The sequence below is a fragment of the Rhinoderma darwinii genome, chromosome 11 (assembly GCF_050947455.1).
Source record: "Rhinoderma darwinii isolate aRhiDar2 chromosome 11, aRhiDar2.hap1, whole genome shotgun sequence".
Classification (NCBI taxonomy): Eukaryota; Metazoa; Chordata; class Amphibia; order Anura; family Rhinodermatidae; genus Rhinoderma; species Rhinoderma darwinii.
Window position 1 is genome coordinate 16,647,558 of NC_134697.1, and position 15,636 is coordinate 16,663,193.

At 41.1% G+C, this 15,636-nt stretch overlaps 1 protein-coding gene across 2 annotated transcripts in view; it reads left to right on the forward strand.

Moving 5' to 3' along the window:
• The window catches only part of ZMAT4 (zinc finger matrin-type 4), a 367,445-nt gene that overhangs the window by 334,970 nt on the left and 16,839 nt on the right, over positions 1–15,636 (forward strand). For both annotated transcript variants that reach the window (XM_075843052.1, XM_075843051.1), the window contains one exon: positions 15,486–15,616. In XM_075843052.1, the coding sequence (XP_075699167.1) occupies positions 15,486–15,616 (131 nt within the window). The remainder of the gene's footprint in view (positions 1–15,485; positions 15,617–15,636) is intronic.

The window sequence follows — 15,636 nt, forward strand, 5'->3', positions numbered from 1 at the left end:
CGTGGACACAACACCCATCATGAACTCATTGGAAGTTGTGTAAATCTTTAATCAATTTGCTCCCCCTAGTGGCAGCCATGTTCTGCATAAATATAAGCAATATGTAATGTAATAAAACATGTAAGGATAATGACAAATCCTGCAGCTTTAGGTTTAAAAACAAGCATGAGAAGGGGGAAAGCAGAGAAACAAATATTTTGAGGGTCTCATCATAGACCATCCCTTTAATATGAACTTGCTGGGGAAGTTGCCTTTGGTTGCTCATTTACCCTGCAGTGGCCACTACAGGTGAAATGTGGTATTACATGTGACTATTTGTTTGCAGCCCTTTCCTCTGTCTCTGGCTCCTCTCTATAGCGTCTATGGAGCATATGGAAAGGGCTTATAGAGAGGAGACAACCCCTTTAAATACTGTACTGTGTGCCATGAGAGGAGGTATTGTGCAGTCATAGGCGATACATTTTATGACCCTGGCTTCAATCATAATTTTGGGATATATAGTAAAAATAAAATACAAAGAATACTTTGTAAATACACTTATTTCTTATGGATGTTCATCAGCTTCTTTGTATATCAAGTATCTCGTGGTCATATATCAGACTGCTACGCCTACAACAAGCAGCATAGAAGAAAACAAGACGACGTCTAGATCACAATGATTCAGCAGCAGGCACGGCCTCCGCTCCCCTCCTGTAAATTTCAACTTTTCCCATGTTGTATTCTGTCCTTACACTTTCATTACTGGCCCATTTTTATTTTCTTTCCTGACACTGACAGATGCTTCTGCCGCTGCCCACATAATCTGCGCCCATAAACACACAGCCGTCACATCCTGGCAGGCAGCTGGAAGCAGCACACAATGGCGGGGCTTCTCGGTGACAAGTTACATCTCCACTTCTAGGATAGTTAGTAATTAACACGGCCCTGATCGGAAACAATCACCAATTTCTTCAAGGTTGACTTCATCCACATATAAAGTTGCAATTAGCACAAAGATATATTACTGAAGGCTTCATGCATTAGGCCATATTATGGATCCTTGTTATATGGATTTGTAATATGGCACCCATAGAAATATATGGGCCTATACTGTGTGATTTCATATGCAGGCTTACAGAACTTAAGAAAATAATTATAGCATGGTCTATCCCATACTGAATAACAGAGATCTTCTCTAGAAACATTGTTTCTAGAAGAGAATATAATGGCATACAAAGGCACCATACGGCTCCATGATATGTCCAACAACTATTGCAGGAGAACCTGCATACAAATGAGAATCACATGTTTTTATGGAAAAAAATAAATCTAATTTACAATACCACTTTTTCCCACAATGCCATGCTCCACCATGCCTTCCTATAGCACTGTTCACCCTAAGCTTATAGAGATATTAGAATTACAGCAACACAGTAGGAGATGGAGTGGGGAGGATGTAACTTCTATATTAAGTTGTTGTCTCATTAAGGGCTTGTTCACTTAAAGGGAAGCGGTCACGTTGAAAATGCAGTGTAATCTGTGGGCAGCATGTTATAGAGGGGGAGCTGAACAGATGGGTATATATTTTTGTAGCAAAATATTTAGTATAACTTGTAATTTAATTCCCTGCGCATTTTGGGCTTAGAAATCCAGTGGGCGGTTCTAATAAGTGATTGACAGCCTTCTCTGTATGTGTGTGACAACAGAGTTAGCTGTCAATCAGGGATTAGAACCGCCCACCGGACTCCTAAACCTAGAATGAGCAGAGGTTTATATGAATAAATTACAAGTTATACTGAATCATTTGCTTCAAAAATATACATCAATCTGATCAGCTTTTCCTGCTCTATAAAACGCTGCCCCCCAGATTGGACTTCATTTTCAACTTGACAGGTACCCTTTAAGGGGTTATCCACTATGGTCAATTTTTTATATAAAATGTCCCCCAAGGATAATAAGTTGATCATATCTGGGTCCCCAATCAAATAGCTTTAATCTGTGGGGGAACCAGGTAGAAAGCGTTCAGTTCCCCTGCAGTGCCACCACAGGAGAAAAGATGCATTACATGGAGCCCATTGACATTAATAGGCTGTCCGTGTAATGCACAATTGCGATAAAGCCTCCAGAGAGACAACACTCTTTGTAGCCAATCTTCGCTTCAGCTAATTGATGGAGGTGACTAATGAGGGACCCCTACCCCTTAAAGAGAGAGAACACTTTTTCTGAATGTGTTAAAGGATTGTCAACTAATGTTTTTACATTGATACAAATGAACACAGCTGAATACGGACTAGTTAATCCAAAAGTTTGGGCTTGAGGCTTTTCTATTCACTTGACTAGCACCGCAGTTGTGTAGAAGGTCAGCAGATTGTGTTGCAGTTCAGTGATCGTGTGCAGTAGACTCAAAATTTTCAGCGTGACAAACTGGTATTTCTCTCATCGTTGACCCAGCAGGTTAATCCAGAGAAACGATAAAGCAGTGAAATGTGGTGAAGGATGATATACAAAAATGAGCTGAGACGCGAGTAAAGTAACATGAAAACTCTGCATCGCTCTCCTATGGGCATGTTTATCACACTCTCACAGCCGTGGTGGAACATGTTACACTGAGCCGTATATATCCTATAAAATGACACTCTCATTAAAACCTATGGTATTTTGGAGCTTTATGAATCTGGAAACATTTTTAGAAGGTCACCCAGGATGGTGGAGAGGATAGATTAGTTATCCTGTATGAAGAGGGTCTATACAGCCATTACTTAAATAGGAAATAAATTGACACCATATCAGTACTTTTTCATACAATGTATTTATTTATAGGCCCAAAGGGCATTTAGGAGGACAAAATTACATAGGCCTACAAACACATATCAGATATTTTTTATAGTCTATTAGTGTGTCAGAATATGAGGTGCACCCTTGGTCATGCTACCTTACCAAGACCCTCTTCAACACCAAAGATTTACCTTCACTGGGGCTTCTGGGTATTCCCTCACGCCATATGCCAATAAATCCTTAAGCGTCCGCTGAGCGGTCTTTTTTCTGTGAAGTCTCCTGAGTCATTGATGGTGAGCCCCCCAAAGCTTCTCCTCAGCTCTTGATTGACATCTCCTGGAAAGGGCGTCGGATGAGTCATAAGAGAATTTTCGTAGCATGTATACAGAGTTGCGGAAACCACATTCACATGCATAGGATGCGGATTGTCATTGGACTCTATGCGGACTTCCACACTGAACATATAAACATCGACATATTTAAAAGAAAAACAACAAGATGATAGACACTTGAGGTCATCCGAAAGAACAAGCACTCTACGGTGGACGGGATCTGTTCCCTAAGAAAGGTTTGTCATTTTGTTATTTTTATAGTGTCACCTTTTTTTATCAACTACTATAAAAAAAACTTCTATTGACGCAAATACTTTGAACTTTTGTCAGGCCTTTAGGTTTTATTTTGCTTTTGACCTAGTTCCTCAGCTCGGAGACTTTAAACAAGCGATTACAGCCCTTCCGAAGACATATTTTTTCCTGTTCCTTCTAAGTTGTTTTGTTTGAACCGTGTGGAAGGAGGTAATAGAGATGTACAGCGGACTTACTTGATGTAAAAAGACCTAACCCCTGAAGCAGGGATATAATCACTCAGCTAGCACTGTCTCCGACTTCTGGGCCATCCCGATAAGAAACTAACAACCTATGAGAGATTCTGCACCGGTATGAATGATGGATTTTATTATTTCCTCTTATCACTGTTTGACGGAAGAGTGGATAAATAAGTGAATTAACTTGAGCTGAAGAGAATTAAATAGAACTCAGAGGTGTCTCGGGACTTAATAAAAGAAATACGTTTTACAGAGTCTTTCACTGGACATGCAATGACTAATCTTTACCTTCTCCAAATAGCCATATGCTTCACGGTCAATGGGGGAGAATCAGGGTGAATGCATACGATTTTAATTCCATGTGCTTGATGTTGTATAAACTGATATTATAATTTAGGTGTGTGTATTACCTTTAACCCCTTAATGACCGGGCCATTTTGCACGTTAATGACCAAGGATTATTTTTTGCTTTTTCATGGTTGCATTCCAAGAGTCGTAACTGTTTTTGTATTCCGTCTATATAGCCGTATAAGGGCTTGTTTTTTGCGGGACGAGTTGTATTTTGTAATTGTACCATTTTTAGATGCTTATAATATATCGATTAACTTTTATTAACTTTATTTTAGGAGAGAATTGAAAATAAGCAGCTATTCCAGCATTGATTTTCACGTTATAAATTGACGCCGTTTACTATGCAGCGTAAATGACATGTTCACTTTATTCTATGGGTCGGCACTATTACGGGGATACCAAATATGTAAGGGTTTTTTATGTTTTCCTAAGTTTGCACAATAAAAAGCCTTTTAGAAAAAAATTACTTGTTTTTGCATCGCCGCATTCCAAGAGCCGTAACGCTTTTATTTTTCCGTCGATGTGGCCGTATGTGAGCTTGATTTTTGCGGGCCAATGTGTAGTTTTCATTAGTACTATTTTGGGCTACATAGGACTTGTAGATTAATTTCTATTTCATTTTTTATGGGGGGAATGGGAGAAAAGAGAGAATTTTGCCGTTGTTTTTTGCGGTTTTTTTGGACGCCGTTCATCCAGCGGTTTAATGTGTTCATTTTATTGTTCAAGTCGTTACGATCGCGGGGATACCATATACGTGTATGTGTGATTTGCTTTGACACTTTTACTAAATAAAACCACTTTTTGGTTTTATTTGATTTTCACTGTAATTATAATTTTTTTTTTTTTTCACCAACTTTATTTAACTGATTGACATTTTTTTTTTAGTCGCACCAGGGGACGTCACTATGCGATGTGCCGATCGCATATATAATGCTTTGGTATACTTAGTATACCAAAGCATTATTGCCTGTCAGTGTAAACCTGACAGGCAATCTGTTAGGTCATGCCTCCGGCATCGCCTAACAGGCAGATGCTGAAGGCAGACCTGGCGGTCTTTGTTAGACCCCCGCTGCCATGGAAACCCGACGGCGACCCGCGATTTGTTTACGGGGGCGCCGATGGGGTGACAGAGGGAGCTCCCTCCCTCTGTCAAACACATTAGATGCCGCTGTCACTATTGACAGCGACATTTAATGGGTTAAACTGCCGGAATCGGAGCGCGCTTAGATTCCGGCAGTTGCAGCAGGAGCCAGGCTGTGTATAACAGCCGTGCTCCTGCCACTGATCGCGTGGGTACAGTCTCAGTACCCGCGCCATCACAGGACGGATATATCCGTCCTCCTGCGCGAACTAGCAGCTGCAGAGGACGAATATATCCGTCCTTCGGCGTTAAGAGGTTAATCTTTTTATAGGCAGTACTTTACTATGATGTAAAACTATTTTAGCATTGTCGTGCAACAAAGTGTAAATTTCTACATTGTCAGTGTCAACGTGTTCTAATGTCGCCATCATACCACTTTAACCCAAAAATGTTTGCTGGGTTAGTGCAGTAAGCACTGGAGCATACAGTATTGGATTGGAGCTCCTATGGCTCAATATAGGGTCAGATTTTGAGGGCCCACCATTAAATTACACAGAACATGTGCACGCCAAATTAAATTTCATTGTAATCTTTGTTGTGATCATTGTACACAGAACATATTGTCAGTAATGTCTAATAAGGTATTTGTGAATCAACCCATAAGAAGTAGACCCTAGTGGCTATGGTTTGGTCCAAAGTCAACTTCAAACGGGGTTGTCTTCTGCTAGATCTTTTGGACGCATTATAATGTCAGATCCTGGGTCCACTGCATGATCCTCTGGTGGGCCAGTCCGCAGTCTGATAGCATAAACCTCAATCAATGTGGGGATACACTAAATACCTATAGTATTTCTCCATCTATAGGTGCAGCCTTGTTCATTGATCAATAAAGATGAATTAAACTCGGAAAACTTGATTCACTGATGGGCATATTTCCTACTACAGAGCTACACTTGCCTGTTCTTAAAGACAATGGAGGCTGTAATACGGATTTGTATTTCAAAATTTTGCACCCAGTCTTTTATATGGCTTACATGGCTCTGTATTGGGAAATCCGACAGTCGCCACTTTGAAATCCAGCAGTGATTACAAATAGGCAATGATCACTAGCTATATAAAATGAGGCAATTACTATTTGTATTAGGGTATATTCCAGGGGGTCGGTGGGATGCCGAACTCTGGGACATCAGCCATAACTCAAGGCCATCTTCTCCACCAGTGCGTTGGCCATGGGTGTGTAGCCACTCTATAGAATTGAATGGGAGCCCCAGCCTTCTTCCTCTTGAGTGATCTGCTATGGGTCTGGTCATAAGATTGCTTAACTAAGAGTCACCAGCACAGGCCAAAGTTAATCATCATTTACAAATGGCAATCAATATAGCAGAGCCGTAATGGTTTTGGTACAGTTCATGTTGATATCTACATGTGCTATATGTAGTTGCAAGTAACAAATTATATATAGTACTAATCCTACGTCCAGTGCAGAACATTTCTATTTTCCGTCTTCTAAAGGCTACGAAATACCCAACTCTTACCACCAGGAATAAAATATCTGCATCTTGGGAGAGAAGAGTCTCTGTAAAGGAAGTATTTGTTTCAGAAAGAAGATTTTAAGCTATTTCAGTTACTCAGCCCTCAATTGTAGGACATGAAGTCAACAGCTCTGCCTCCCCTTAAGACTACATTGTGCACACGTTCTCGGCCCTGGTATTTCTCTTCAGAGGTCTCTCGACAGCAGATTCTAAAAAGAACTTTTCACATTCCCTGGCTCCTAGCGCTGAGATCTCTCTTATCTGCTAGCTCCATGCATGCCGCATTGATGATATGTTTTTATCATCCTTCACTAGAACAAATATGGCCTGCAATTTCATTGTGAATGTCTACACCCAGGCTGCAAGAGTAATATGTGTTTGATCTATTTCACATAGTAGATAGCAAGGTAGGAGAGCAATCGTGACCCAAGGCTGAGAGATCTGTCACTACCACTGACAGCTCATTACAAGCTTGGATAGGGCATCCCTCGAGAAAGAAAGGTGGGCGATTGATAGTACCCTTCTGGCGTCTGTGCCCTTGAGTGAAACAAAATTCAATAACTTGGAGGAGAGTGCAATAATCTTTCTCCATTACCTTGACTGTAAGAGCCATCATAGATGGTGCTATTGCAAAATTGAAGAAGAAGAAAGTTACACTGATGTGATAATGATCTCCATGATTAATTTCAATATACTAGATACTTCAATAACACACACAGCTGTCAGCACAGTTTATAGAACCTATGGCCAGAAAGACTGGATGTCAGCGCCATTGGCATCGGAACGATGTTGAATACTCATTAAGCAGTGAATCATCTTTCTCGCTATTGGCACCACATAGAGACTCAGTCTTTATCTAAATACGCTGGTGAACTAATTAAGATCTGGGTTCTTTAATCAAACTGCAACAATGCTAGGATGGATAGCCTGTCGTCTATCCCTCCATATAGAGAGACACTTGTAATGCCAACTAGTCGTAAAAACTCAACAGTGTGCTTTAATATTAAACTAATAAAATGGACTATGAACAGTAACGCCCATGGCCACAGACCGTCGGCTCACCTCCCGACGGCCGCAGCCATGGATCTGTGAGCGCTGGCCCACATCTCCTCAGAAGACGCCAGCGCTCACGTCCGCTTCATTCTACTGTGTCTCGTAGGGTGCGCGCACACGCTTGTGCTCGGCCTTAATGGGCCAGCGTGCGCACATGAAGTAAATAAGTAAATTAGCCCATACTCACCCTGGACTATAAGAAGGACTCTCCCCCTTCCTTCATTGCCTGAGCGTTGTTGTGTTTACCCGTGTTCGTCTTTGCAAATGGTCCCTTAGTGGTTTCCAGTTCCCAGTATTCCCGTACCTGCTACCTGTATCCCATGCTACCTTGTTCCTGTGCCTTAGAGAGTTGGAGTCATGTTGTGTCACCAATTACGTCTGCTGTGTTACACCACGCCTGGTGTCTGCTGCCAAGGTCCCATCCGAGCCTAACCATCGCTACTGTCTGAGCTGCCACAGGTACCCTTACTTGAACTATAGACATTGACTTGATACTCTGTTTGGCCAGCTGCTATCCCGCTATGGCGGTATGGCCCAGTGGGTCCACATACCCACGGATCGTGACATGAACATAAATATTAATATGCACCAATGACTGGCACTAGTATTCCAGCAATGCCCAGTAACTGCACTCAGCGTCTTAATTTACTCCGTTGTCCGCTACCTCTAATATGGCATGAATCTGTGTCCAGACTTATCAAAGTAGTTATTCGATAACCCTAGACTTCAACTGTGATCATTAAAAAATTACTCCCTCTCATGTTCTGCTATATAAGTATTTTCCATAGTTATATAGTAAAAAAAAAAGAACGAAGTTCATTAAGCTCAACCTTTTTGAATTCACACCCAGCAGAGTTTCAGTGCGGATTCCGAAATTGAAAATCCGAAAAAAAATGATAGTGACAATACATGTGAATAGAATCTTAAAAACTACATCCACATGTAGTGAAAAAAATCTTTGTGGAATGCAGAGTAAGCTGCAAATTTTTGAATCCGCAGCATGTCGATTTGTCACGGATTTTCATATGGGATTTCCCCCGTTTACAATGCATAGGGTGAAATCCGCACCAAAATGTAACACATGCAGATTTTGACACGGATTTGCGGCGGAATTCGTGGCGGAAATAGTCCTCATTGTGTGGTCTCAACCTTATAATTCCAAACCTCAGTTGATCCAGAGGAAGGAAAGACACCCTTGAATGGCATAGGCCAATTTGCCATAAAGTGGAAAACATACCTTCCTGACCCTCTGCTGGCAGCCAAACATTCATGGATCAACATTTTATACTAATACCAGTAACCCCGGATAATGTGTTTCTCATTGAAAGATATCTCCTGGAAGGAAATTATTCTCCTTGTGGAGATTGATTTAATAAAGGAGTCTTTAGGGCAATGCTTCCTGGGTAACAGTATGCAAAATAGCTCTCTTCTCCTGAAGAAAGAAAATGCTCTTTAGTGCCACCTGTAAGTCAATGCCCAACCCTTTAAAGAGGTTTTAAACATGACTCAAGTTATCAGCCGTACCAGAGGCACTCAGGGTCTCATAGAGGCTGCTTTGGTCAGCACAGAGTAGGGTTTTGGTTGGCTGTCTGAGATGCCATGTGCACTAATTCTCCTTGCGGAGATTCAGGTGACACTAGGGAGACAATTTGATTCCTTTTGAAGAACATATCTTTTGCATAATGGAAGCTGTCCAACACTTTCTTAAGTCTATCCACATCTTCAGCCATTGCCTATTCCTGTTCTCTTTTTTTAAACCATGATGGGCAATGGAATAGGCAGCATTACCTCTCTATGACCTAATGCCGCTTCACTATATATGTTGTTTATTTTTCCCACCTGTGAGGCCTGGCCTAAAACTTTAAGCAGTTTAATAAAGGTCATGTCAAAGTGAGCTCTTGGAGCGAGTGCAAACTAAGACATTAGCCCAACCAAGTCCATTTCATACAGTATATACCCTTTAAGACCATTTCGACACCTACTCGGAGTACCCCCAGAACTGACCCATATTGCAGTACTCTAATATCTGGACCCTTAACATGTAGTGGAACTACCACCACATTTTAGCAACCCAATGAGAAGAGTTTGTACTAATAGTCTTCTTCCTTACTACTGTATCAATTTAAACTTGGTTCCAAGTTAAGGAGTTAATTGAGAAAAAGCACCCTTATCCCAGATATATAGGATATCAGGCAGTGCAAGACATCTGAACCTTACAACGTTACCAACATGGTAAATTGCAGATACAGAAAAAGCTTGACGCTTCAGGTCCCACCTTCCCTTGGACAAGCTCTATAATCTAAAATTGGTCTTCTTTCTCATTGCTTGCTGTAGCTCCATTAACTTAGTGTTTCCTTTTTTTGTTGTTGTTGGTCACTACCAATACAGCTGTGATAATAGTGACCAGGGGGTCTCCATACTTCCAAGGCATAGGAGGGGCCTAGTTGCCATTTTGACTACTGCCAGCTTTATAGCTACCCCACTGACTGCCTTCACTTAGGCCTTATTCACACGAACGTGGCCGTTTTGCGCGTGTAAAAAGCGCAGCATTTTTCCTGCATTGCAGTTCCGTGTGAGGTCCGTGTACGGTGCGCGTCTGCGTTTTTTACGCACGTATGTCATCCGTAGGTCATGCGTTTTTTTAAGTCACCAAAAAAAACCTGAAGGTGGTGTTATTTTTCTCATCATTTCTTTTTCAACTGTAGCGTTAATTACGGAGAGCACACGGATGACGTCCGTGTGCTGTCTGTTTTTTTCACACACCCATAGACTTCAATGGGTGCGTGACGTGCAAAAAACACACAAGAATAGGACATGCAGTAAGTTTCATGCAGTGGAGACGCTGCGTGAAAAACACAATGTCTGAATGGCCCCATTGAATTGCATAGGTCCGTGACACGTCCGTTGTTTTAACGCACGTAACCCGGACGTGAAATATGCTCGTGTGAATAAGGCCTAAATGGTAGGTCTATATTTATCCAAGTCTGAGATGTTTTGTTGTTTTTTTTTCTTTTTTTTGATTTTTTTTTCCTTCCACTAAAACAAAACGTCCTTCATTTGCAAACGTTCAGTTGTTTGTGCTTAAAAATATTGCAGTGTTTTATGACCTCAAATTTATAAACCACATTACACCCTTGATATTTCCAATGAGGATGTAGAACAACATGTAACCGTTTTATGGCGTTAATAACATGTATTTTTTGCGTTGTTAGTTTAATGAGTTCCTAAGGGAAAGTCTATGAAAATATATCTTGATTTGCAGTGCAGAAAGTTTCCACACTTCTCAGGTTTGGTATTCTTACCCACATTTCTCGCTTCTCATAAAAGTGATAATTAGTGAGAAAAATCACATTTTACGAACTTGTTTGAATTTAAAAAAAAATTATTGAACTTAGGTTAAACTTCACAATATTGTTCTCAGCCGCACAACAGAGATGAAAAATTTATTTATAGCGTCTTTTTGGGAAGGTAGCGTGTGAAGAAATATCTCCATCTGTTTTTTGCTTACAGTCATTAGAAGGCGAGACGCAGCGAACCTAGGACAGTATTTTTAGAGCTTGTCTAATGTCTCTCAATGCATAATCAATTACTCGCACCCTCTGAAGACTCGGAGCTGCTGGGTGCCTGATAACCAAATGAGTTCTGCTGATGACGGTAAATAAATTACCGCAATATATCAAAACTAAGCAAAGTGTTATTTTAAGATTTCCGCAGAAATACATAAAGGGACATGATCGCAAACACAAATTTGGTGATCATATTTATGGCGCAATTGTGCCATAAGTAACTAATACCTTCTATTAACAACACCTACTGTAGCAATCAAGTCTTTTGTTGGTTTGCAAAGACCATGACTGTTCATTTAGCATAGTTTTAAGTGCACCCCATGGGGCACCTCCACAAGTTAAGGGAACACTGAGAATTCCCATTGTACTACCCCAACAGTCGGATGTAAACAAGCCATTCTGTGTCTTCCATCTCTGGAGCGAAGATACTGAGATTTGGCCATAGTCTGACACCTTTACACTTAGAAAGACAGTTGTGGTTTTGATTGATAGGTTCAAAGTCAATAAAAGATGGGACTTCCTGGGGTGCTGAGGTAGCATTAGGTGCCGGGTCCCAATGCCAACTAGGTGGTTTACTTTATATATATTTTTTTCAATGGGGGCCGAGGAGCTTTAAGGGGTCAAATTGGCCATGAAAGACGACAGTTTTTCATGGCCAATTTGCATCTGTGTGGGACCCGATTTCACAGATCCCTCATAGACTAGAATGACAGCCGATTATGCCATTCATGTGAATAACCTCTTAGTTACACCTCCGAGAATGGATTTCCATGCGAAAATGATCTCTTATACAAAATATCTGTTCACGCATCAAAAACAGTTTGATTCCCGTCCACGTGCCTCACCAGCCAGATCATAATGGCATCCAAATCTTACCAGTACTGACTACCCCCTGGCTGATCATTAGCCTGAATGAACGCAGTAAACAGAAATTTGTCATACCGAGATAATCTGCTTCTAGTCTACTCTTTGAAATATGATCGAAAAGCAGCGATCTCCAGCTGCCATTTATGAGTGACTGCTTAATTATAAGGTTTTGTTAATCCCTTATTAAATAAATTACATTTTCAAACAATTTTGTATTATTTTTTATAAAACCTGTTGTATTATAATTGCTGTAAATTGGATTGGAAAAGCGCCAGGTCTTTTATTAGCGAGATAAATGTGAAGTGCTTCTAATAACGCCGTCTGATTGGAATTTAGTCTACGGCTTCATTTGAAATTCGTGTTCTTCCTTTGACGCCTTTAGGCTCTGTAAGAAGGCTGACTAGAGATAAACATAAACCCCTCAAACAGAGCCCGACTCCAGAGGGATCCATCTATATGCACGATTCCTCAAGCGGCAGCATGTTATAACTTGACTTCTATTTAACCTTGAACATATCTGTTATCCGTTATTGTCAGAGCTCTATATAATCGGAGGAGGAACACAGAGTAAATAGCAAACCACAGGGTTTTTTTTTTTTTTTTTATAAAGAAGACGACCACTGCCCCATCTATACAACCTGTCACCTAAACATAAATTTTGTAATGCATAAGTTACAGTGGATTTTGACCCAAAACTTAACAAAGGCCATTCATTTGGAAATCAGTGTATCCAAATCTTACCTAGTTGTTTAAAACGGGGTTGATCATATTACGGAATATAAACATCCTAGGGAGCGGTCCCCTGCTCGGGACCGCCCTCTGTGAGCCACAGTGAAGCGCCGCTGACACTTAAATGGCCACTATGTAATGTATGTGAATGGGTCCTGCACCGATTGCTAATACGAAATGGCAGAAGCCTTTGGGTGAGCGCTGTGCCCTCAGAAAGCCAAGCAAGCGGTGTACAGACTCATGGACTTTCTTTTGAGCCTGTACACCGCAGAAACGAAGCGTCACACGAGCGCTTCTAACGCTTTGTTTTAGCGATCGGTTGGGGTCTCATATACGGATAATGACGTCAAGGGCTTCTCCAGTCCCGGAGTTCTCGAAGGAGCGCTACCCGATTCTCTTCCTAGCATTCCAGCCCTGGGAAAGCTCCCCAGGCTATACGTTTAACGTATACCTGTGACGCATGCCATACAGTGGCATCCGTCACACATAGGCTCCCATGTAAAAAAAACAAAAAACGTATAAGGTTGTTTTTTTTTTTTGCGGGATCCCTCAGGATAGAATAGTATAGTATACTACGTTATTCCATCCTCAAAAAAATGGTATATGGAGTCCAAAAGGACCCTCTTTTGGAGTCCGTTGGGCTAATGGAGCCCTATTGACATATTTAGCATGTACGTAGGGAGCTTTCCCAACATGCACGCTAAACGTGATGTGAACAGGCCCTAATATGCCAAAATATTACAGTGCTCAATTTTTGTGCGCAAAATATTGGCGTAGAAGTACGCCAGCCAAGAGGTGACGTAATGAAGAGAAAAGCTTCTAACACGTCTAGCAAGATTTCTCATACAATGTGCGCCACTGTGATAAATTTGGCGCAGTTTCAACCTGTCGGCGCTAGTTTTATACTATCTTTAAGACATTATTAAATCTGCACCATTATTTTTAATTTATAATAAAACAGCGCATGGTGTTATATGCAACTTCAGTATATTTCTATATCTATATAGATTTCTGTAATCACCTCCTGCATTGTGGAGATGAAACGTTCGGCTCGGCTGCATGTGTAATTCTAAATTGCGACGTCAGCAGATTAATTTCCAGGCGATCGCAGATGTGCAATTCTGCCGAGTTTGAGTAAATTATTTTTCTAGAAATACGCATTAATTTGTATTCATGAACATTGATGGCTGAGTGATCGCAAAAACATTACTTTTGAGGTGAAAATGTAGAAAAGATTAGCTAAGTGAGTGCGGTCATAAAGCAAGCTGCCACAGGAATGCACAAATAAGAATGTCACTTGCTGCTTAATGCTCAGTGTGAAGGATCCTCATTCGATGTAAATATATAAAAGGTGCCGTTATTGATTGCTGCGCCAGAAGGAAAAATTACAGAAGGAACCCCAATATACCTACCGACACGGAGACTTACTGTAGCTTCAGGTACAACACGTATGATTTATTCACAATTTCTCGTCTCGAGGGCACTGTTAAACACCATCTTTAAAATTTGCCGCTTTTGCAATATTTACAGCAGTTTTCTGAAATGTGAATTTGCATTGCCAGCTCCCTGGGTGCATGTGGGCTGTCATGTGGCGATTCTTATCTCGCTGTATAAAAAAAAAAAAGAAGGATGAGTATTTTTATCTTAGACCTTTATTCCAGGATTTGACATAAATTACAGATAGGTGGGGGTCACAAACTGACCCCTGTTCCGCCAGGTGAGGCAGCCTTTGATTTGGCAGTCTCCTCAAATCTCAGACTGGAATGGAGAGGGTTGTGGGGGTGGAGAAACCATATGTTCCACCTGTGTAGCTGCACAGGGGCCCGTTAGGTAAAAGGGCCCACTGCCTCCTTTAAAAGGTATATTCCCAAAACAGAAAGTGATGGTATATCGCTAGGATATGCCATCACTTTCCAATCGGAGGGGGTCCGACTGCCGGGAGCCCAGCCGACCCTGAGATTTAAGGGGTGTGGTGCTGACCAGCCTCAGGGGAACTAGAGCACAGCTCCATTCACTTGAATGGGGTGTGTTTTAGTTTCTTGCACAGCTGCTCTTCGTTAAACTGGTGATGGGGCACCTTCAATTTTAGGATAGGTGAGGGTCTTGGCAGTCAGACCCCCACCGATCAGAAAGTGATGACTTATCCTAGCGATTTGCTGTTGCTTTCCGTTATGGGATGAACCCTAAAAGCAACTACACACAGTTTATTTGATTGCATGTAAGGGACTGAGTTAATAAATTGAATTGGTCACAGTTACTGGTGGATTGTTAGGAGAGAAAAGGGGTGGAAAGTGTTTGTCTATGTTGAGCTGTCAGAAAGCAAGAGGCCCAAATACTGTATGACTCTTCTCCTATAGAGCCGCCTGTACACATGCGCGGCCACTGCTCTAGACAATAAGTACATGTGTACATACATAAAGATAGATGGAGAAATGTGTGTGTAATGACTGAGGAGAGCAGAGAAATGTATACTTGTATACAAATAAGTGACTAGGTGACCAAACAACTTGACATTAACTCAAAAATGGCTGACAATGGTAGCAAATTGATGATGTCCCGAATTACAGCTCTTGCTCACAAACTGCTGCTCTAAAAAATACAAACTGAGAAAAATTTTCATGATCACGTCACTTTTAATACTTGGTTAGAGGTGAATTAAACTGAGGCTACACACGATAGAATTTATCGAATAAAAATATCAATTATATTTTTCCTTTTTTTTTTTCCAGTGCTAATAACATCTCCGATGGAATCAAATTAAATGGGCAAATAACTTTACAGGATTCTGCCGAGACTCAGATGCAGCCTAGGATCAACTACCACACAAGGAACAACATCCAGAAGAAGCTGGCTAAGGATGGTAAGATTATGCATTTTGTA